The sequence below is a fragment of the Phaenicophaeus curvirostris genome, chromosome Z (genome assembly GCF_032191515.1).
Source record: "Phaenicophaeus curvirostris isolate KB17595 chromosome Z, BPBGC_Pcur_1.0, whole genome shotgun sequence".
Lineage (NCBI taxonomy): Eukaryota > Metazoa > Chordata > Aves > Cuculiformes > Cuculidae > Phaenicophaeus > Phaenicophaeus curvirostris.
Genome location: NC_091431.1, coordinates 20,088,681 through 20,113,052, shown reverse-complemented (window position 1 = coordinate 20,113,052; position 24,372 = coordinate 20,088,681). Strand labels below are relative to the sequence as shown.

At 40.6% G+C, this 24,372-nt stretch overlaps 2 protein-coding genes across 2 annotated transcripts in view; both read right to left on the bottom strand.

Moving 5' to 3' along the window:
* SLC27A6 (solute carrier family 27 member 6) overlaps nucleotides 1-18,813 on the bottom strand; it is a 42,893-nt gene extending 24,080 nt beyond the window's left edge. Inside the window, exons 1-4 of the mRNA XM_069880385.1 lie at nucleotides 18,291-18,813; nucleotides 9,237-9,443; nucleotides 5,026-5,184; nucleotides 3,864-3,988 (exon numbers count right to left, since the gene is read on the bottom strand). Of these exons, the coding sequence (XP_069736486.1) occupies nucleotides 3,864-3,988; nucleotides 5,026-5,184; nucleotides 9,237-9,443; nucleotides 18,291-18,804 (1,005 nt within the window). The 5' untranslated portion in view covers nucleotides 18,805-18,813. The remainder of the gene's footprint in view (nucleotides 1-3,863; nucleotides 3,989-5,025; nucleotides 5,185-9,236; nucleotides 9,444-18,290) is intronic.
* Nucleotides 1-24,372, bottom strand: part of CCNH (cyclin H) — a 264,197-nt gene that overhangs the window by 67,865 nt on the left and 171,960 nt on the right. The gene's annotated exons all lie outside the window — the stretch shown is intronic.

Below are 24,372 nucleotides of genomic sequence, written 5' to 3'. Positions count from 1 at the left end.
AGTATCTTTGAGCAGGATCCATTTTGTAGCTACTAATGACTACTAGCCATCAATGCTGGCTCTTAGACTTTCACTAGGATGATCAGGGAAACCTTCCATACAAAGTTAGGCTGAGAGAACTGGGTCTGTTCAGCCTTGAGAAGAGAAGGCTTAGGGGAGACCTTATCACCATGTACCAGTAAATAATGGGTGCCTACCACAAGGATGGAGACTCCCTTTTTACAAGAAGTCATATGGAAAAGACAAGGGGTATAAGTCTTCTGGAGATACTCTTATCGGATTACAGAAGAAATTTTTTCCCCATGAGAACAGTTAAACATTGCAATGATATCGCATAGTAAGTGGTGGATTACTCTACACTGGACATTTTCAAAGCTCAGCTTGACAGGGTGCTGGGCCTTTTTATTGAAAATATGGATCACCTAAAACAGTTGGACCAGACAGTCCTCAAGGCCCCTTCCAGCTAGTATTCTGTGATTCTGTGAAAAGACTTCAGAAAAAGAGCTTGGGAGAGGGCAGGCATGAGGGTTACTCATTTATTTAGGGGCACAGCTTAATGTCCTAGTGCCACATAATGCAAGGCCTTTGTATTCATACTTCAGCAAAGAAGACAATATCCTTTTCTAACAAATGTTCTTTCCAGACAACAGGCTACTAAAGCCAACTGGATCCAGAACAGGTTTCAGAAAAATTGTACTGCAGAGGAGTCTTCAAGAGCTGTTGCAGATGTAAGTGGGAGGCAGAAAGAACAAACAAGACAAAACTAAAAAAGAAAAATGAAGCCAAGAGCCTATAAGCTACCACAGAGACTTGCTAAAAGTTCTGTTCTAAATCTATGAAATGAGAGGCCACACTGTGGCCTCCAACTATTAGAAATATACCATCTATTTAAAGGTTAGTGTTAAAGAAATAAAATGAAGCACTTTTAAGATTATTGCTATGGTTTTGATCTATGTTCATTAGAAGGGCTTTATAGTACTCTAACCTTGAGAATACTGCCCACATACCTTCACAGAGCTTTAAATCTTATATTAGATGTACCTTCCTCATGTTGCCAGTGTATATAGCACTTCTAAGCTAATGAAACTTAAAGAGAGATAATAACTCAGCAAATCATTTCACCTACTGGAAAAACAATAATGGATTGCATAACATATTTACGATCCTTTACTTATTTGTGTGAACATGTTTCTCTCCCAGCTCCAACATGACTTACTGTTTTTCTTCAAAAATGTAGCTGTCAAACCAATTCATTTTATCATTTTAATTTTTCTTGATAAGGTACATTAAAGTGCTTTTTAGGCAGCTAGCAAATAAAGCCCAGGAGAGAAAAACCCTGTAACTTCACAGAACAAAGATTTTAGATATGGCAGCTTCTTAGAATGTATGCACACAAAATAATAAACAGAATAGTTATATAGTTAATGAATAGTTAACAATGGTATAAGCATACCATGTAGTATATAAATAGTTATTGATGGCATAAATCACTTTATTTGCAACATTTAAAACTCATTAAATTGCATGATGGCTTGGTAAGGATTTAAAAATGAGTTTGTTTTCAAAAATGAAATATACTAATGTAGCATTCTTGTTTTAAGGTACTGAAAAGGGAAGAATTAGAAAAGGGAAACAATTAACATCTGAGGCTGTAAACACAACAAAAGCTGGGAAGTATTGGAAAGAAGGGAGTTGACTTTGAGGAAATCATGTTAGCGTCCAATGAAGAAAAATCACAGTTTATAAAAGCTAGACCCTCCATGTGTTTTGGTTTTCCTTATGGTTTTTGGCTTGGTTTATCAATATCCTGTAACTTTTGGGGTTTTTTTATTATAAAGTTAGCAAACAAACAAAACAAAAAAGCCACCCCAAATAAGAGAAACAGACAAAGGTATCACTTTTCTGGTTTCATATTACAGCCAGTAGTGATCATTGGGACATCAGGCATGACCTCTTTAATCCCCAGCATAAGAAGGATATGGAACAGGTCCAGAGGAGTCAACGAAGATGGGCTGGAGCACCTCTGTTATGAGGACAGACTGAGAGAGTTGAGGTTGTTCAGCCTGGAGAAGACTCCAAGGAGACTTTATAGCAGCTTTTCAGTACCTGAAGGATGCCTATGTGAAAGCTCGGGAGGGACATTTTACAACAACATGGAGTGATAGGATGAGGGTGAATGGTTTTAAATTGGAAGGGGGAAGATTTAGATGAGACATTAAGAAGAAATTCTTCACGATAGGAGGTGGTGAGGTAGTGACACCGGTTGCACAGGGAAGTCGTGGATGCACCCTCCGTGGAGGTGTTCAAGGCCAGGTTGGATGGGGCCTTGAGGAGCCTGGTTTGGTGTCCCTGCCCATGGCAGAGGGGTTGGAATTGGATGATCTTTAAGGTCCCTTCCAACCCAACCAGTTCTGTGATTCTGTGATTCTAATTCAAGAACACCGTCTTTGCTGAGGCATGCGTAGATGCTGATGTAGGCTCTATGACCCACTGCTACATCACTTACATACACTACTAAAAATTTTCAGAAGAAAAACATGCAATGCTTTATGAACACTGACTTCTTCCTTTCTTTTTACAGCAACTTCAGATATTAATTTGAATTGTTATTCTGCTGGAAAAGAAGACTGATTTGCATTCTCTTTGAATTGCTAGAACACTGTTTAAGGAGGAGGTTATTCTGGAAAATCATATAATAAGGACTTATAACAGAACATAATTTTCCGATTCATTAATCTGAATTATTGGCACCATGTCCTAAGAGATGAGTAATATCAACAAAATTCACTGAAAAGGAAATAAAGCACTGATTACTTTTTTGAAATCCCAAAATGAAATTATGATAGACATAAAGGAAGAACGTTCAAAGAGGTAATAGCTACATTGTACCCAATTCTGCATGTCTTCACAAATGCTTTTGTGTTCTCCTAGATATTTTGTTAAAGTAAACAAGGATACAGTTATTTTTGCTTAATGTTATACAGGTACTTGGAAAATATTTTATTTTATTATTTAAAATAAAAAAATTAAATCTATTTATGATAATAAATAACTGTGTAAAGTCATTTATTAAAATGCTTGACCACGTAAGATATTGGATGATGTAACATTTAGGTTCTACTATTGAAACACAGTAGGAAAACCTGCAGCTCATAAATCGATGGAAGTTGCCAAAAAGACCATCATGTCACTGACTGCCAGAGGAAAATAAGTATTTTCAAGTTAGGGCTCACACAGCTTCAGAGAGGGATTGTTACTTTAATAAAAACTACCTTTGTTGCCTGGCATCACTTTCTAATTGGAACAAATGTCATTCTTCAACATTCTCAAACCATTTTAAAATATGGCTTAGATGGTCTCAAACCAAGCACATTCTGCATGCCAAAAGAGTGTTAAAACCTGACCTACAAAACCAAAGACCTCCGATATAGTCACGTGTCAAGAAAAGTTCTGAAAAGATATTGAAAGTAATCTTGATTTTCTGGACTTACATTGTGAGACCCTGTGAAATAAGTTGTTTTTTTTTTACTGAGATGATACTGAATTAGTTTTTAGCCTTAATCTCTTTTGTTTAACATTAGTTAATATCTTTTTACCTTTTTTTTAATGTTTTTTAAATCTTTTTTTTTATCTTAGTTAATATCTTTTGCTTAACATTAGTTTTTAGCCCCAATATCTTTTGTTTAACATCTTTCTGATTCAAGCCATTTGCAGATCACCAAATATTTGAAGACTCTCACATAAAAAGAAGGGCAGAGGGACAGGTTCAGTACAGTTTTATTTCCCTTTTACTTAACCACATCAAGAATAATAAGTGTGCTTATCACTTGCAGACAAACAGTCATCACTGTGTTCCCACTTACCACTGGCTGGCTGCAAAGGTAACGGCAAAGCTCTCCAATGTACTGGATAACAGTCACATTATACTTTCTGCAGTCATTCCAAAACTGACTAGCTGAGAACTTCTTTTTTAATACACAGGTTGCACCTTTATGGAAACAGTAGGAAAGGAAATTAAGTATTTTCTCTATACGGCAGCTTGGTTATGTTTACTATTTCTACAAGACAGAACATAAGACGAACTAAAAGCAGCCTCATTCAGAGAACTGTATGGTATTTGAGTTGTTTTATTGGAAGATGTGTCCAAACCTGGTAGACAAAGAAGGGAGATGAACCCAGTCTCCTCCTTTGTGAGACACTTAGGAGGTCAAAAGTAAGAAGACAGTTTCTCTTTGTTGGTGTTGCAGCATTATTCAAAATACCTTAACTGAGAATTATTCAAACTACCTTAACTGAGAACATCCACAAAAGTTAGGCTGAATTAGGGTATTTGGGTATCGTTGACACCTCATTTTTCAACCAAGAAAGTATTCATTGATGCAGATTCAGATAGAATTAATCCAAAAGCCAATGACCTTTCCCTTGCTCACGACTTGTCCTTGATGCTTCAGGAAACAGGAAATATTTGACATCAAGTTCCAATTAAATCTTATAAGAGAGTCACTGAGGACACCTACAGTCTCAGTAAAATATGAATTATATTGTCTGTGCCAAAACTGTACACAAATTAAATGGAAAAATGTCATATATCATCTAATGACAAAGCTAAATGCTTACTACAAAAGTATTTGTCAGACTTTTTTAAGGTCACTAAAATACATTTTAATTCTATTCCACTATACAATGCTTAGTCTGTATGTTCACTAATGCACTATATACACTGCCAAAATATTACGTAAATCCTTAGATTTCTTTTTACCTAAATACAAAAGTAAAAACATTTGTTACAGAAATGACTATAACTAATCCTTCTCCAGTACCACACAGATAGCTCATAAGAGAGCCTTCACTATTACAATGGCCCCCCCATCTCCAAAATACAGAAATACAAAGCTTTTTGGAAAAGACTATTAATTTGATTTCAGCAAAGTTTTAGTTTGCCTAATCCCAGTGAACCTAAGCATGCGTTATACATTTTTATAACAATTCCATATTAACAACACAATTCAATTAAACAAGCCCTACCCAATTCAATGCATCCACCAATGCCAAGAAGAGATGCTGCACTGTGATAAAGAGGCAGAGTAATATAAACAATGTCTTCTGCTGTAGCACCAAAAGCCCACAGCCCAGCAGCTCCTTTAAGAACTTGCATGTGACTGATTACTGCAGCCTTTGGAAGACCTGTAGTGAGAAGAAAAAAACATGCATTGTTCTAAAGCAACTCAATCTACCTTTTTTTTTTTTTTCTCAGTGCAAGGTCTGTAAAATCATAAAAGAATCAAATCTTTCTTCTATATCCAAATTATCAGCCATCAGATGGCTGTTCATAGACAACTGGCTGTTTAATACAATATTGCATTTTTGTTCTATACACATTAAGACACATAAGCCAGTTTGTAACTTCGACAGTTATTCAATCTGATGTCAAGTCAATTCAAACAGGTGAAAAGATGAAGAAACTCCATGGTTAGCATGCAATCAAACTATACAGAGCCAACAAAGGGTCTGAAGCATTTACTGTACGTATGGACTTCCATTAACATAGTATCATAGAATCACAAAATAATTTTGATTGGAAAAGACCTTTAAGATCATCAAGTCCAACCATAGATCCAGCCCTGTAAAGTCTGGCACTAGACCAGGTATGACATCCACTCATCTTTTAACACCTTCAGGGATGGTGACCTCCCTGGGCAGCCGTGACAATCCTTTTAGTAAAGAAGTCCTTCCTATTATCCAACCTAAATCTCCCCTGGCACATAGAATCATAGAGAATTATAGAATCATAGAATAACCAGGTTGGAAGAGACCCACCGGATCATCGAGTCCAACCATTCCTATCAAACACTAAACCATGCCCCTCAGCACCTTGTCCACCCGTGCCTTAAACACCTCCAGGGAAGGTGACTCAACCACCTCCCTAAGCAGCCTGTTCCAGTGCCCAATGACCCTTTCCGTGAAAAACTTTTTCCTAATGTCCAGCCTAAACCTCCCGTGGCGGAGCTTGAGGCCATTTCCTCATCAGACTGGGCCTGATCACCCGGTTCTCTTGCATGTGTTTCATGATAGCACTCAAGATCACCTGCTCCATGACTTTCCCTGGCACTGAGGTCAGACTGACAGGCCTGGAGTTCCCTGGGTCCTCCCTGCGACCCTTCCTGTAGATGGGCACAACATCAGCCAGCCTCCAGTCCAGTGGGACTTCCCCAGTCTTCCAGGACTGTTGGAAGATGATGGAAAGGGGTTTGGCCAGCACATCCGCCAGCTCCTTCAATACCCTTGGATGAATCCCGTCCGGCCCCATAGACTTGTGGATGTCTAGTCGGGCTAGCAAGGCTCTGACCACCTCCTCTTGGATCATGGGAGCCTCATTTTGCTCCTCTAGCTCCTGGGTTTGTACACAGATGGAACAACTTTGTTTACAATTAAAGACTGAGGCAAAGAAGGCATTAAGTACCTCCGCCTTTTCCTCATCCCCTGTCACTGTTGTTCCTTCTGCGTCCAATAGGGACTGTATGGTCTTCCTAGTCCGCCTTTTATTATTTATATATTTATAGAAGGTTTTTTTGTTATCTTTCACAGACTTGGCCAATCTGATTTCTAGTTGAGCCTTAGCCCTTCTGATTTTTATTCTGCACAATCTCACTTCCCTCCCGTAGTCCACCCAAGAGGCCTGTCCCCTCTTCCAGAGCCCATAAACATCTCTCTTCTTCTTGATATCACTCAAGATCTCTCTGTTCAACCAAGCTGGTTTTCTCCCCTGCCGGCTTTTTTTCCAGAACATGGGGATGCCTTTCTCCTGAGCTGCCAGGATTTCCTTTCTGAAGAGCTCCCAGCCCTCGTGGGCTCCCTTGCCCTTAAGTACTGTCTCCCATGGGACTTTGCCAACCAGCCTTCTGAAGACTTCAAAGTCTGCCCTCTGGAAATTTAATGCTACTGTCCTACTGACCACCCTCTTCACCTCACCTAGAACAGAAAACCCTATCATCTCATGATCACTTAATCCTAGGTGTCCTCCTACAGCCACATCCCCCACAAGGCCTTCTCTGTTCACAAACAGCAGGTCCAGGAAGGCACCTGCCCTCCCTTGTTGCTTCATTCACCAACTGTGCAAGGAAGTTGTCTTCCACGCACTCCAGGAACCTCCTAGACTGCTTCCTTTCTGCTCTGTTGTACACCCAGCACATATCAGGCAGATTGAAGTCTCCCACAAGAACAAGAGGCATTGATCTAGAGATTAACCCCAGCTGTTTATAGAAGAGCTCATCAGCTGCTTCTCCTTGGCTGGGTGGTCTGTAACAGACTCCCATCACAAAATCTACCTTCTGGTGGGCTCTTCTGATTTTAACCCACAGGCACTCAATCTCCTCATTGACACAATCAATCTCAATGGTGTCCAAGTCCTCCCTTACACATGTTGAGGACATTTCCATAAATAAATATAAGGAGGCACCACACTAGATCTCTTTCAGAAAACAGTCATCGTGACTCTACTGTAATTAAGAAAGGCAGGGGACCTACACAACACAGAACAGGCAATGGTCATTTACCTGAAGTGTGTACATCTCTGTCTACTTGGTTTTTTATTAGACCATGTAGAGTTAAAAAAAATTAAAATCCAGCAATAAGTCTGCTGCAGTTAGGTTCTTCTAAATTGGTTTCTTCATGCTCAGCATAGAATTTCTGTTCAGCAACACGCAAGGGCTGCTTGGGCTACTACTCTGGTAGTCAGTAATTTCAGCAGGGGATGTGTTCTTTTCATACATGTTCTCACACGCATACACAAATTTCAGATTGGGATCTGACGATGTTAAAAAATTTAAAAAATTTAATAGCTTATAAAGTTCTATCACCTATTCTAGCAGAGCTGCTGTTCATTTGAAGACTTAACTAGAGCTGTTAACTCTGGAAGTGTAATCTATGGAGATTCTAGTTATGCTTCAAACCTGTTCCAAAACCCATTATTGCCCAGGAGAAACACAAAGTTGCCAATGAACCACTTACAGCAAGAAGTGCTCTACAGAGGTTTGAGGTTTTTCCCTCTGTCTTTTTACACACCTGACTACAGTTCATACAAGACTCTTCTTAGCTAAGTTTACCAGTCATTGATTTTAGGAGGAACACTATGCTCTTGCTTTATCAGTGTGAAAATGCTCATTTGCTTTAGACTAAAATTAGTTATCTCATCCTAACAATACTACATACTAGTTATCTTAGTTATATAGTTATACTGGTGCATTAGTTATACTTACATATATAGTATGTATATTATATTTTTACATCTATTATATTATCTATTATTATCTATTATCTATGTACATTTTATTTACATTATACTTGTACGTATAGTTACGCTACTATATTAGTTATTTTATACTGAACATATGCCACATTCTTCAGACTCTTCAAACATTCTTCATTCTTCAGACATTGTTTGTAAAAAACAGTAGTTTTACAAACATACCTAACATCTTGACAATGTTTATGCCCTAAGTGTTTTTATTCTAGACTGACATTTTTATTTCCTATTTTTTTCCCAAAGCTAAAGCATATAAATTAAATAATTATTTATAAAAGGGAACAAAGCCATAAAACACATCTTTATTTTAAACCTTCTGTGCCTAAAACTATTGTGTTCAGCTGAATGAGAATGCCAATCTGCTTATCTTAACAACATCATGCTGCTTTTCATGTCAGTGATCAATTTTTTTTTAAAGTCTTAGCTTCTTAACTGCTGGAGCTCTGGTAATAAATTCAGCCATCTGTTTCTAAACTAAAAGGCTAGCAACTTAATCCTATTTTCTGCTTCTGCAGTGACCTGCACAGAACATGACTTGATGAACAAAAAAACATATATCCACTTGCTTGTTTGAAGATTATTTTTTCAAGTTCTAGATACAAAGTTAGCTATATTAGCTAGAGAGTGGTATGTGAACACAAAATAATATTTAGTATCATTGTACACCCATCAAAAAACCAAAGTGTTTTATAAACATCTTGGCTGCAAAGTAATAAGAGCTAAACCTTCTCACAGAACTTGCACATTGTGGCAGGAAACAAAAAAAGCAGCTCATAAACCACTGAATATACAGTTGCTGACAAAAAACATGTTTCTTTTCTACCACAATGCTTCTAGAAAGGAAATGTGATATTCCACCATGAAAAGCAGAACCAAAATATTAGCGTTTCAGATAACCGAGCTTCTAGATGAAAGCTGAAGGAAAATATAGTACCTGTTGTTCCTGAAGTAAATATATATAAAACAGATGACTTGAGGTTATTGGCAGAGCGTCGATTAACTGGAACAGGGTCTTCAGATGCAGCTTCTATTTTGTCTAACAGGCTGTGCACACTTGGAAAAGTGGAATCTTTGGTCATTATCCAAACAGTAACATCTTTTTCGAGGTTAGGAAGAATTTCTTCCAATGCCCCAAGCAAATCTTAAAAATTAATATAAAATAATGTTAATTACATTGTGTCTTCAAAAAACTAACAAATAAAGTATTTTGCCTATGAAAGTTTTACTTTTTATAATAGAAGAAGGAGTGAAAGTCAATTCTATGGACATAAACAAATTCAATAAAATAATGATGAACTAGAACTAAAATCCACTGAAAATAGGATGTGATGTGGTAAACCCCTCACAAGGTCTAATAGTCAACTAGTCCTTCAAGGCAAAACAGTGAGCCTTGATGAATAGCTCCTGCTTTCTGCTCCATCTTTGATAATCCTTGGTCATTGCTGAGACTAGAATGAAGTGTAGTCAAGTTTCAACGTCAAATAAATAATGAAGAAAGCTGATGAAGATGCAAGGGAAATAGATACACAGCTGGTAATTACATCACAGGTTTCCCTGATGCCCTCAACCTCAACCTCTCGTTGAAGGTACTTGTTTTCCAAAACACAGAAATAACTTTTTTTTTTTCAATTAAGAAAACACAAAAAAATCCCCTGTATTCTGTATGTAGGTACCTGAATTTCACAAAGGAGTGATTATCACGATGAGGGAGGTGAGGCACTGGCACAGGTTGCTCAGAGAAGCTGTGGCTGCCCCATCCCTGGAGGTGTTCAAGGCCAAGTTGGATGGGGCCTTGAGCAGCCTGATCCAGTGGGAGGTGTCCCTCCCCATGGCAGGGGAGTTGGAACTGGATGTTACCTTGAAGGTCCCTTCCAACCCACCCATTCAATGATTCTATGATAGAGGCCTGTGACTTATTCAGACACTTTTGAAGAACCACATGGTTACTTATGTAGTTCTTTGAGCAGTTTAGATACCTTAATGACTCTAATGACATCTTCATTCACTGGAAGTCCTTCCTTCTATTGGTTTCTACCTGAATATAAATACAAACTCATTTTTTAAAAGTAAAAACAGCTGCATAACTGAGGTCTATACTGTTGGCTTATTGGGAAAGAAACCATGAGAGAATCCCACACTAATCAAAAAGGAAAAAATAGAAACAAAGGCCAATCCTTAAGTAATACATTTGTTATTTATGTTTCTATTTCTAAGCATCCCTACAATCTGTGCTTTCTTGGAACACTGCACAGGCATTAAACTACTAATCCAGGAAAATTCTGAAGAACAGGAATAATATTGCCTTTGGTAGAACTATTCATATACTTAAAGACTCATTTACACTTAAGTGCTTTGCTGGATGTCAGCCCATGCAATTAATGTTGCAAATATCCCTACGGGTATAAATTTACGTTATTATCTCAGTTTTCATAGACGAATAAACAAACAAAGTTGATGAGTCACCCAGAACCTCATAATGAAGCACTGCCAGCACCAGCATTTGACATCCTGATGTCAACTCCAAGCTGTTTTTGCAAATACTAAATATGGATACCACTAAAAGACAAATATCTTGCATAGATTTTACACTAAAATAGCTGAAGATTTTTAATCTTTCATAAAACTACATTCCTAATAGCAGACTGCTGTATGTACTTCAATGAATGACATACTAATCCCTATTACTATAAGAGAGGTATAGCCTACCATCACCCACTAAGCACACCATACGAATGTAAAGCTTTCAAAGTACCAGTTCTAGATCTTTTATGAACCTTTACCAAAAAGACCTATAGTGTGACATTAAAAGTTTTTTGTTCCTTGCACTGCAGAATGATACCAGGAAGGACCCACTCAAACGATTGTGAAAATCTAAAAGATAAATTGTGTCCTGTTTGAATGATGGGATGATGACTCCCCAGTAACACAGCAACAGAAAGAAAAATGTGAACAAAAACTAACATTAAGGATATTAGCTTTACCTGCTGGAAACCAGATGCACTGAAAATCAAGATTCACTGGCATATTAATTCTGTTTTGCTCTTGTATTATAAAATTAGTGTCTATTTTTCAAATAATAAATACAAAAATACAATATTATTAGTTCTAACGAAAACCAGCTATTAATAAACCAAATATGACAGAATAACGATATAATCCCCAACATAATAAAGATACAGAACTGCTGGAACAGGTCCAGAGGAGGCCATGAACTTGATCAGAAGACTTGAGCACCTCTGCTATGAGGAAAGGCTGAGATTGTTGAGGTTGTTCAGCCTGAAGAAGAGAAGGCTTCCAGGGACACCTTACAGCAACCTTCCAGTGCCTGAAGGACCTACAGAAAAGCTGTGGAGGTACTTTCTACAAAGGCTTGTAGTGATAGGATGAGAAAGAATGGCTTCAAATTGCAAGGGGGAAGATTTAGATTAGATATTAGGAAGAAATTCTCATGATGAGGGTGGTGAGGCCCTGGCACAGGTTGCCCAGAGAAGTTGTGGATGCCCCATCCCTGGAGGTGTTCAAGGCTAGGTGGGAATGGGGCTTTGAGCAGCCTGGTCCAGTCAGAGGTGTCCCTGTCCATTGCAGGGGGGTTGGAAGTGGATGGGCTTTAAGGTCCCTTCCAACCCAAACCACTCTATGATTACATGATTATATGATTCTAATACTGATTTTTATCTTCCTATTATGCTTATGTACACATAGCTGTCTCCTAAATAGATGAATGGTAGTTTGTGTAGGTACAAGTTGGGCTGAGCTAGCAAAAGGCACACATGTGTTAGAAGTTGCTGGAGCTCTGTTTCTGTACTCAAACAGTAAAAGAATAGACCGTTCTCTGCCATTGTTTGTTGGTGCACTGGCTCCAACTACAGTGCTAGCAAAGTTGTTAAGGACTATTAATAATTTTTTGCTCCTCTAGCTTCCAGTAACCATCTGAACCAGATTCAGCTGCCCATCCTGCATAGTGTCCTCAGCAGATAACAATTGCAATGTGCAAATATTGAGAAAAACTTCTCAATAAAAGTCAGCATGCAAAATTACCCTGTGTAAATAAAGCACAATTGGAAACAAAATTTCACCTGTTGTTTAATTGTAAATTATTCTTTTGCAAAAAGTCTGGCAAAAAAAAAGCCCGCAGTGAGCATCAGCCTTCACTGCTGTTACCAAACGGAACATTGCAGCACTTCCTTATTTCCACAGATAAATTCAATCCTTCTTGCATTTCCTTAAATTATTTTGCTTTTTACATTTGTGAAAGGGATGAAGATGAAGCTGTATTACCTACCAATTCTTAATTTGTCTACAGAAGACATTTTTGTTTAGGACTGCACAACATTCATAAATATTTCTAATTTTTTAGTATTCAGAAACTCTAGATGAGATATACACCAAGTTCCTTGGGTACCTGAGTAACATTTTGAGTCTGTCAAAAAAAAGACAACTTGCTTCTTTCTTTTCTCTTCCCCCCTTTTCTTTCATTCCTTCAAAGGAAGAAATATGGCAACTATTAATTTCAACTTCATGGACACGATCATGTAAGATTCATGAATGACAGGAGGGAGTAGCTCCCTTTTAGCTGACTGAAACATATTTACTCTAAATAATTACGACCAACCTTCTAATTAGACATACACACTGTTCATTGTTTCTCTAAGCACTCATAAAACCTACAGGTTTTTGTTTTGCACCCAGGTTTGCTTGGTTTTTTAACCAATATTGAACTACGAGTCAATTATACAATAGAATTTTTCTTCTGTGCTCAGGAATCTAGTACTTGGAGCAATGCATGAACAGCTTGTAATTATATGTTATCTTGAAAGAAATTTCTAGTTAGATAGCAGAGAACAGCGGAAACAATAAATTATTTCCTGAATAAGAAAGTGTAATTTAAAACAGCTGTATTCAAAGTGCCAGAAACTGCAAATTACCTCTGGAACACATAAGGTCATGGAGTGTTTGAAAATAACTCTCAGTTGTACTAACATATTTCTAAGATTAATTCTGATGATAGTCAACTAGTGTTTTGTTCCATGAACAAAGAACTACTGTGCCAGACGTTGTGTGGGTCTCATTGGTCTTTACATATCAACTTGTCCACGTTTCAGGGAAAAACAGTTCTCTTGGAGGAACTGCAGTTTGGTTATTTCTACAAGTACTTGGTACGTGTGCTTCATATGTAGGAAAGCAATAGTAAAGCAAAAGTAGTTAAAGCAATTTAGTTCTTCAAGCTTGTGGTTTCTCTCAAGCACTTGTTTGCTTTTTATGCTATGAAAGTATATTCAGGTCTTAGTTTATTTGTTTTGGAAGAAGTAACTATCTAAAGTTTGGCAACGCAGTCAGCAGTTGTGTGTGCAGTGTTTACATAGTTTGTATATGAATATACACCATTTGCTAACTCTTTGGTTTCTACTGAGAAAATAAAATATCTGTAATTGATCACAATGAATATGCTTCTCCACTTTTTTTACCTTTCCCTTCCCCCTTCTTGTTTTTAAAGAATTTAATTATTCAAAAAAAGTGTGTGAAACTGTTACACTAAATCCACATGAATATGTAACTCTCATATCTTTTGAGAAAGCAAAGCAAAGATATTTGGTTTTGAACTGCCATCCTAGGCTTGAAGTTGCATAAAAGATTTTTTTTATGTCATTTTCTAGCAAAGAAACAATGCAGCCTGTTGGCAAGGACACGGTCCGACGATGATGAGAGGAATACCTCAGATTATAAGATCAATTTGTACTGAACAGAAAGTTACTTAGAAGGAAAACTGTGTGAAGTGGTTCTTACATAACTTTGATGTGTACCCTGGCTGATGTTCTCAGTAAGTCATGGCAAGCTCTAACTCTTCCTCACACTGTCTGGCCTCAGAAAATTACTGTTACTTGTACTTGAACCCCTAAGTGGCTCCCTACCCTCAGTACTTATTCTCACTAAGTCATAATAGCAGAAAATTACCACTCAGTTTTGGCTCAGGATCAATGTTGGTATCTTGAAATGCCACTGAAGCCAGCAAAGGAAACAAAACTGAAACTGGCTTGGAATCGTGGCTGGCACTGTTTTCCACTCAAATGCCGTCTGGGACAAAGGTACAGCCTGAGGAAAAGCAAGTGATCAAAGAGATAGTATGTCTAAGAGAGCAAATCAGACTGTCTTGTGAAGGTCTTTTATGGTTTCCTTGTCCTAAATGTTTAGGTCTAAATAGCTTTTTTTTGCCAAATATTTAAGAAAAGATGATTTTGATAAAATCCACTGTATTTTTCCACCCAGTGCCTAACATAGGAGATATGATGTTGCTACTTGTATATAATACCACTACTTGTATATAATACCATATGATCTTAATTCACGAATACCAGAAACGACTATGTTTACTCTCTCTCTCCAGGACACAGACACACTGTCTGAACTCTTCTCCTGCCAGCATAAACCCTGTTTCTGAGCTTAGATGGTGAGAAGTTCAGAATACACTGAGCAGCAGCAGAAAGCACTGCTAGTACCCAAAGTGTGAAGAATCCTGGCCAGGAAAATGCTGTACTTGCACAGCTGGAGGATTTAAATCTTTATAGAACTTCAGAGTCATAGAATAGACATGATTGAAAGGAACCTCTGGAGGTCCTCTTGGTCCAGCACCCCTGCTCAAGAGGGCCCACGCAGAGCAAGCTGCCCGCTGCCTTTGGTACCACGACCAACATAAACGAATCTCACAGAGTTTAGTAATGCAATCCTGTCACAGTTGAATCCTTGTATCAGAAGTCATGGTGATAACCTGGGATGTCTCACTAAGAGCTGAACCCTTCCAAGCGTCAACACACTATAAATGTACTGGCCAATTCCATTTGTACCTTTCTGGTGGGTCACTAGATTGTAAGTGCTCCACTGCTGTTACCTAGGTACTGTCTAGAAGATGAATGCAATCCTTTGTTCAAGCAAGACTCCAATGAATAGAAACATTGCCTAGACAGGATGCAGTACCTTAAAAGGTGCCTTCATTTTAAGCAGTACTTTACTTCTCTGTTTAACCACGAGTTTTAAAATGAATAAGGTGGTATAATCTGGTCACAAGCATACTGGGGATGAATATCTTCTAAACAGATCAGATTGCTGTTAAAGTAAGCTATTGCTGGCAGTTTGATGGAGAGAAAGGCATACAGCTTCTATCTTTCTTTCTCTTTTACAAGTTCATTTACTTACATGTTAGCTAACTGCTGTTTTATTAAAAACGCAGTTTTAAACTCCAACTTTTGAATCTCTTTCAACAAGCATTCCCCAGAATGGGAGTGGTGGTAGACAGCATTTCTGGGAATGGAAGTGTGAGAATGTTACATAACAAGTTAAAGCAAGAACTAAATGCTCTGGGAACACAGCAGACAAATTAAAGTAGCTAAAGCAAAAACTCTCTGTCACAAAGGCAAGTGGAAATACTGAAAGGAACAGAGTCTAAATATTGGCAAATCATTGAATCTGTATTTGTCCTACAGCCTGAAGCAAGGCAAAAAATAAACAAGTTACTATATTGTGCTAAATGAATTAAAGAACATTTCTGTTACAGAAAAAATTAGACCTTGTAAGGATATCCACTTTACATAAGAAACTGAGAAGAGGGATAAATTTTGAAGTTTTTTATAATGTATCTGAGGCTCAAGAATGAAACACTCAATTGCAGAGTTTCTAGAATAAGCAAGTCAAAACCAAACTCCCAGAACTTAAGTACTATTGGAAAGACTCCCATCTAAAGTTAGAAAAAGGAATCAAAATATCAGAGAATTGTCAGACTAGAAGAAAGTAAGTGCTGAAGGAAAGATAAGATGATACTAATTGGACAGGGTTACAAACCACAACCTCTGAAAAATATGCTGGCACAAAATAAAACTGAAGAGCACAAATTCCACAAATGAGAGTGATCTTGTAAGAGGAAGCATGCAAGACAGCAAACAAGGCATGGAAGAAAATAAAATCATAAATAGTACCCAGCCTGCTTGGATAGAGGTATTACATATGTAAAATGCTCCCTTTTGAGCAGGGAAGATTTAGCAATCAACAAGTTTCTGTGGGAGCTGTTCCAAATACCAGCCAAAAGTGGAAGGTACCCTTTGGTACAAGTTAAACCTTATTATTAAATGGATTTTAATACAGGTTCCTGATTTAATGTGCCATTACCAACAAGAATTTCAAGAGGAAATATTGCTGAGCACTGACAGCTAGTGGTAAAATTGTTACAGGGATATTTCTGCTATGCTGCAGTACACGGACAAGACTGAAGGTCATGCAAAATACCGAAAAGATAGTTTTGTAAATTGAATACGTAAGTCAAACTTATATTTGTTTGTGAAGGGTGAAAAAAACTACATATTTTTGAAAATTTTTATCCAGAAAAAATACCATTCCATACTAACCTCTGATTAAATAAACAATCTCAATTGCCAAACACAATTCCTGACTATGACAGTAACAGATACAGGGCCACATATTGATTGTTTTTATTGTAAATATACTACAATAGAGTGTATTATGTTCAAGCTACACTCAGTCCTGTGGAAAATGGTGTCACAACAGCAAAACACATAAGAAAGTTCAAGCTATGCCTACTGGCAAGGAAGAAGGCACACACTAATACTGGACAAAACAATGTTTAACAAACCTCTGAGAATTATCTAACTGCCTGTGTAACCTCAGCATTAAACACAGCCCTGCTATTTTTATAAACATTAGGGGCAAATTATTATGTACAGTAACTGCGTGTAATATGTTTTTGTTTCAAAAGTAGTACTATTACTTGCAAAACCTGGACTCCTTTGGAGATGCTCCTTTTCCATGGGACATGGCCAAGAAACAAGGACATAACGGAACTGCAACTTCTTTCACAGATACAGACAAAAAAGAGCCTCTAAGACCCAAAGAAGAATACTGTGAAGCCTTTGAGGTACAAGGGTCCAACAAACTTAATGCAGAGATGGAACCCCATGAATAAGGGAAGAATACCAACACATTAAAGACCAGCTGAGAGCCTAATTTGCTGGTTTCTCTGTTGTTTTATCTGCCTGCACACAGGACTTTGCAGACTCCTGTAACAAGTTAGTCCAACATAGCTGTTCTTACATTCAGCTGTTGGTAATAAATTAAGAGTGGAGAAATACTGACTCCATTCCTGCTTTGCAAAAGCTTTTTTCATTCATTCATTAGCCTCTCATTTTAATAAAGACACAATAAAGACTCTTAGGCACAATTTTTGATCCAAAGTTCACCTTCACCCCAGTCAATAAGAACTTCCTGAACATTAATTGCATTCCTCAACCCATACACTCAAAAGTGCATATTTATGATAGGGTGTTAAATGAGATTTATTTTTTTTAGAAAAAAAAAGTAAGTAAGCAGGCAAAAATAAAAACTATAGGTTCAGAAGTATGGTTATCATTTCTTCAGGGATTATTACAAATCAACCTCCTACGTGCGACACCTGTAAAAAAACCCCACTCAATTTTAGTCCCTAGAAGACTTATCATACCTTGTTGAACAGTGATGCAGCAAAGGTTATACAGTCCGAGCTTATACCTTCTAGTTTGCAGTGATTTTGATCACTAGAATGATGTGGAGATGATAGTAAAGGGGAACAGAGTAAGTAACTTAAATTTAAGACTAAGATGGGCTGTTTAAAAAGCAACGGGAAACTATCCATACTTCATTTTAGTCTCTTCTGAGACACACTAAGCAACTATTGAAGTGATTAAACACTTGGAACAGGCTGTACTTCAATGTTGCAAGCCTCCCTACAACCCGCATTTTTAAAGAAAAGGATGTCTCCAAAGCATGGATACACTTGATTCTGCCTGAGACCTTTGAGCTTTATGATCTCTGGAATCCCCTTGTAGCCACAGGCTTCTTTCATTCTGTGAACATCTGAAAATCAGGTTTTCAATAAAGGATCTGGACAAGCGTAGACTGGGGTGATGCAGCATCAAAAGCTTTGGATGTATCAATCAGGCACATACTCTACCTGCTCCCACAACCAGTATCTTGGGGTCACAGCTACGGATGCAGTGCAGGAGGGACCTGGAGCGGACATTAAAGTTGAGGAAAGCCACCACGCATCCCAGCTTGGCCAGTCCGAACCACACGTGGATGAAGTCCGGCTCATTGCCCATCAGCAAGGCCACCGTGTCACCCTTCTTCAGAGCCCTGTGGTGCAGGAAGACCTGTGCGACCCTGTTACTCCTCCTGTCCACATCCTGGTAGGTGAGCACCTTCCCTTCGTAGATAAGGAACGGCTTGTGGGGCTGTTTCTCAGCCAGCTTCACGAACTTGTCCAGGACGGTGACAATCCTCCCTCGCCGCTGGTACAGCTCCACTCTCAACCCATACACGAACACCTTCAGCAGGTACCTCAGGTCAGCCCAGAAGTAGGGGAAGAGGAGCTTCTGGATGAGGTGCAAGGAGACGATCCCAGCGACAGCGCCCGGTACCCAGGAGGGAATCATTGGGAGAGGAAAAAGATCTTCCCAGCCGCTCATTTCCCCGACACGCGGATACCAGGAGCGGCCAGGCAGGGTGTGGAGTCTGCGGGGAGAGCCGGGACGGGCTGAGGCTTTCCCAGCCCTCTCCTCCTCCGGAGAGGTGCGCCTGAGGAAACCTGCGCCCACCCCCGGGAGGCAGGAGGAGCCGCGGCCGTGGGAAAGCAGCGGGCAGGGATGAGGGGAGAGCTGCTGGACCCCGGGAGAGAGGGAGCCCCTAACCTCGGGAGAGGGGAGAGGGGGAGCCCCTAACGCCAGGAGAGAGGAGAGAGGGAGCCCCAGCCCAGGGATAGAGAGAGAGGGAGCCCCCAACACGGGATAGAGGAGAGAGGGAGCCCCCAACACGGGATAGAGGAGAGAGGGAGCCCCCAACACGGGATAGAGGAGAGAGGGAGCCCCCAACACGGGATAGAGGAGAGAGGGAGCCCCCAACACGGGATAGAGGAGAGAGGGAGCCCCCAGCATGGGAAAGGGCACACATAGAGCCCTAACCCCGCCGGAGAGCAGCGGGCAGGCAGAGCAGGAGTTCCTGCCGTCCCCTGCGGGAGCGGCGGCCGATGGAGAGCATCTGCTCCCTCCCCCTCGGGATCGGGACGGGCAGCTCCGGCCCCCGCCGCCGGCAGACGGACCCCTGGCCGCCCCGGGACTCACGGACAGCGCGGAGCTCCCTGAGCCGGTTGCATAAGGAGGATCCGCTGCCTCCCCGGGTCACCGCGAGGGCGGCGGCACAGGATGCTGCCTGCATCCTTCCAGCCCCGGGAGAGACCGCGGGCCCGCGGGTCCCCGCGTGGACTCGGCTTCTCACAGCTTCCAGCTTAGAAACTGTCACCTCTGGCCTGGACAGGCGCACACTCTCCTGGGTGGAAAACTGGTTGGATGGCCGGGCCCAGAGAGTGGTGGGAAATGGAGTTAACTCCAGCTGGAGGCCAGTGACAAGTGGGGTTCCCCAGGGCTCAGTGCTGGGTCCAGCCCTGTTCAATGTCTTCATCAATGACCTGAATGAAGGCATCGAGGGCACCCTTAGCAAGTTTGCAGGTGACACTAAGCTGGGTGGAAGTGTCGATCTGCTGGAGGGTAGGGAGGCTCCAAAGGGATCTGAACAGGCTGGACCGCTGGGCTGAGACCAATGGGATGAGGTTTAACAAGGCCAAATGGCGGGTCCTGCACTTGGGCCACAACAACCCTATGCAGCTACAGAGTAGGAGAAGTCTGGCTGGAAAGCTGCCTGGAGGAGAAAGAGCTGAGGGTGTTGGTTGACAGCGACTCAACATGATCCAGCAGTGGCCCAGGTGGCCAAGAAGGCCAATGGCATCTTGGCTTGGATCAGAAACAGTGTGACCAGCAGGTCCAGGGAGGTTATCCTCCCTCTGGACTCGGCACTGGTGAGACCGCTCCTGGAATCCTGTGTTCAGTTCTGGGCCCCTCACCACAAGAAGGATGTTGAGGCTCTGGAGCGAGTCCAGAGAAGAGCAACAAAGCTGGTGAAGGGGCTGGAGAACAGGCCTTATGAGGAACGGCTGAGAGAGCTGCGGTTGTTTAGCCTGGAGAAGAGGAGGCTGAGGGGAGACCTCATTGCTCTCTACAACTACCTGAAAGGACGTTGTAGAGAGGAGGGTGCTGGCCTCTTCTCCCAAGTGACAGGTGATAGGATAAAGGGACAATGGCCTCAAGCTCCACCAGGGGAGGTCCAGACTGGATACCAGGGAAAAATTTTTTACGGAAAGGGTCATTGGGCACTGGCAGAGGCTGCCCAGGGAGGTGGTGGAGTCACCATCCTTGGAGGTATTTAAAAAATGGGTGGCTGAGGTGCTGAGGGGCATGGTTTAGTGATTGGTAGGAATGGTTGGACTCGACAGTCCTGGAGTTCTTTTCCTACCTACTGAATCTGTGATTCCATGAAACATCCATGCCCTGTCCCCACCAGAGCCCAGGGCAGCCCACTGACTGCCCTTGCACATCCTTTTCTCCTTGGAGCAGCATTGGACCAAGAGGACCAATACTGCCAACTAAGCCAGGTCTGGGAAGTACTCCAAGACCAGTTTGATCCAGCTGGGGTTTGGGCAAAGGCTATGGGTCAGTACATTGCACCTGTCACTCAGGAGGATGCATTTACCCCTGGTATCCCTGAAATGAGGTCGCCTGACCCAAATGAGGTGGCTGGGCATCAGCAAGATACTTCTTGTAGCCATCACCATTATTGACAGACCAGATCACCAACAGAAAGAATAGAATCATAGAGTCACAGAATCATTAGGCTGGAAAACACCTTTGAGATTCCTCTCTTGTGAGACTTATTGCTCTCTGTCAGATCTCATCTGGAGTATTGTGTCCAGCTCTGGAATCCCTAACATAAGAAGGACCTGGAACTGTTGGAGTGGGTCCAGAGGAGGGCTGCAAGTGTGGTAAGAGCGCTGGAACACCTCCCATATGAGGACAGGCTGAGAAAATTGGGGTTGTTCAGCCTGGAGAAGAGAGGGCTCCGAGGAGACCTTACAGTGACTTTCCAGTACTGGAAGAGGGCTAAAAGAAAGCTGTTTACAAAGGCTTGTAGTGATAGGATTAGGGGCAATGGGTATAAAATGAATGATTTAGACTAGGCATGTGGAAGACTTTCTTCACCATGAGAGTGGTGATGCCCTGGAACATGTTGCCCAGGGAAGCTGTGGCTTCCTCATCCCTGGAGGTGTTCAAGGCCAGGTTGGATGGGGCCTTGAGCAGCCTGGTCTGGTGAGAGGTGTCCCTGCCCATGGCAGGGGAGTTGAAACTAGATGACCTTTAAGGTCCCTTCCAACCCAAACTATACTATGATTCTATGATTCTATAATCATCAAGCCAAATCGTACCTGTCCACTACTGAATCATATCCCTAGGCACTTCATCTACCTGTCTTTTAAACACCTCCAAGATGGTGACTCCAGCCTCTGTCAGTGCTTGATAACCCTTCTGGAGAAGATATTTTTCCTAATGTCCGACCTGAACCTCCCCTGGCACTACAGAAATGTTCACTTCAGCTGTCAGGAAGCTTGTGTCGGTAACATGCTTTGGGGTAGCAATCTCAGTCAGCATAGTCTTCAAGACAATAGCAAAGCAATAGATACAGTTTATTTTTAAACCCTGTAAAATGAACAATCAGCCCTTTCAATGGTTAATTAAGTTTTTTCTACCTTCTCTGTCAGTACACAGGCCTTTCTTTTTCCCTGAACATTGAAACAAAATACATTCACAGAATCACAGGATGCTAGGTTGGAAGGGACCTCAGAGATCATCTGTTCCAACATTTTAGGTAATACGTAGTTTAAATGTGAAGGTCCACAACCCTGTGAAGATGAGCCTTAAAAGTGTCCAGTACAGAGGAATCATTCTATATAAGCTAAACCTCTTCATGCTGCAGGAGCACCATGGGCAAGAAGCAGTTACACTTCAGCATGGTGCTGAGCCCACTGCCACTGAGGTCTGTCACCCACAGCTTTTCAACACACTGATGGCTCCCTCCTATCCAAAGGCATCTATGGCCTTTGCTCTTGGCGAGATGTGTAACTTGGTGTTTGTTTAGTTTAGTGCAGCTGAGTTGCATGGGCTGTGAGAAGCTGAGTTCATTTTACAAGTGACAATTTTCTGCCTTTGTGTTGGCCACAAACAGTTTGAATTCATGACCCCTGTGCATCATATCAAAAAATTAGAGGGTACTTACTTATTTTAAATCTAGCCTATAAGTATTTATTTTTACACTGCCACTGGGCACTGGCAGAGGCTGCCCAGGGAGGTGGTTGAGTCGCCATCCCTGGAGGTGTGTAAAGGATGGTTGGCTGAGGTGCTGAGGGGCATGGTTTAGTGTTCAATAGGAATGGTTGGACTCGGTGATCCCGGAGGTCTTTTCCAACCTGGTGATTCTATGATTCTACGAACTTAAACTTTGATTTTAAAGAAGATGGAGGGAGGCTGAGAGATACTCATTTGCAAGGATTGCTTTGAAGAAGGCAGAAAAAAAGCAGAAGGGCAGACGTTCTGCTGTGTAGTGCAGATTTGACAGGAAATGTAAACAAAAGTATTCAAAGAATCAGATCCATGAAGAGTTCTGGTTGTATTGATGAGAGTGAAAGGAAAAGCCGTCGGTGATGGGTAATTGATAGAGCACAAGAGAAAGATAAATATGGAATAGCCTGTGGATGAGAGAGATCTATTTTAGATGTACTTTGCCATGAGATGAAAATCAGTCAGACAAGTGAGCAAGGGAAAGCATTTACTAAGGTGACTAATGACTAGCACATCACAAAAGACATTAGTCATAAGAAAGGAAGAATTTTTTGCTTTATATGTTGTCAGTGCTGCTAATCTCCAAAACCAGAAACGATGATCCATATAGTGACATGATACACTGAAATTCTTAGTTTCAAAGGAAGATTGCGATTTTGTGATCTCTAAATTGCCCATTCTTCTCAAATGTGCTATAAAAATTGATAGGTTGAGGCAAGAAATTTTAGTAGGCAACAGAAGAGTCACAGAATTCAAGTGAAATGGTGCTGGAATTGAATTGGATCCCTGCCTGTGCCAGAATTCTCATGTGATACTGGATTAATCACTTACACCCTCCCCAAACTGAGTGACTTAGCCAAGTCATTTGCCTAACCCTAAACTTTAAGACCTTTTTAGATTCTTGATTTGATGATTACTTAAATAACTATCAATTAAGACATGAGGAGTCATTCTTTTACAGTATGCTAAGTGGAATGATGAAAAATTGAACACTAAAAAAATATCAAATGTATTTGACTAGTTTTCCTAAGTCACACTCAGCTCACAGTTGTCTGTGAGGTAGACGGATATCTGCATGTGATCACTGTTTATACTCGGAGCTTGCATCAAAGAAAATTGAATATGATAAAGGGAATTTAGAGTTGCTTGTCTGACCAAATGCTGATGTCTAATTTGGGATGAGTTGAATTGCTTGCTTCACTACCCTGACAAGGTCTCAACTTAACTGTAAGAATGTGGCTTAACACACAGGCATTACTGATGCCTTAGGTTTGAATCAGTTGCCCATGGTAGGGATCTAGCACTGTTCTGGATTCCTTGGCAATAAATACTTATCTTTTAGCTGTCTGTGGAGGATGTTCTGAGCTTTTGAGTCACGGGTGCTAGTCTCATGCATCCCAAGTGGCACTTACATGCCTCAGTTTAGGTAGCTGGTCTAGCCCCTAAAGTTGAGAGAAGTAAATTTACCTTCAGTATTTTTGCTCTCTACTGTTTCATTTTTTAATCCAATGGAAATGTGTGCACATTTATTTATATATTTTTAAAATAAATAGAAGAGTATTTGAAAGGCCCACAACAAAATGAATACATTTATTTCATATTAACTAGTTAATATGAGCAGTGAAGGTAAAATTTTCTGCATGCATGGGTCAGTGAGTTTAACACGAGGTACTGAACTATTGTTAAGTAAGTACAAGCTGCCATGCACATTGAATAAAACAATAGTTGTCTGGGAAAAATTGAATGCTGTTAGATTCAAATTACTAACATAACACTTGCTTGCAAGCAGTAAATTCATATTGTGAAGAAAGATGA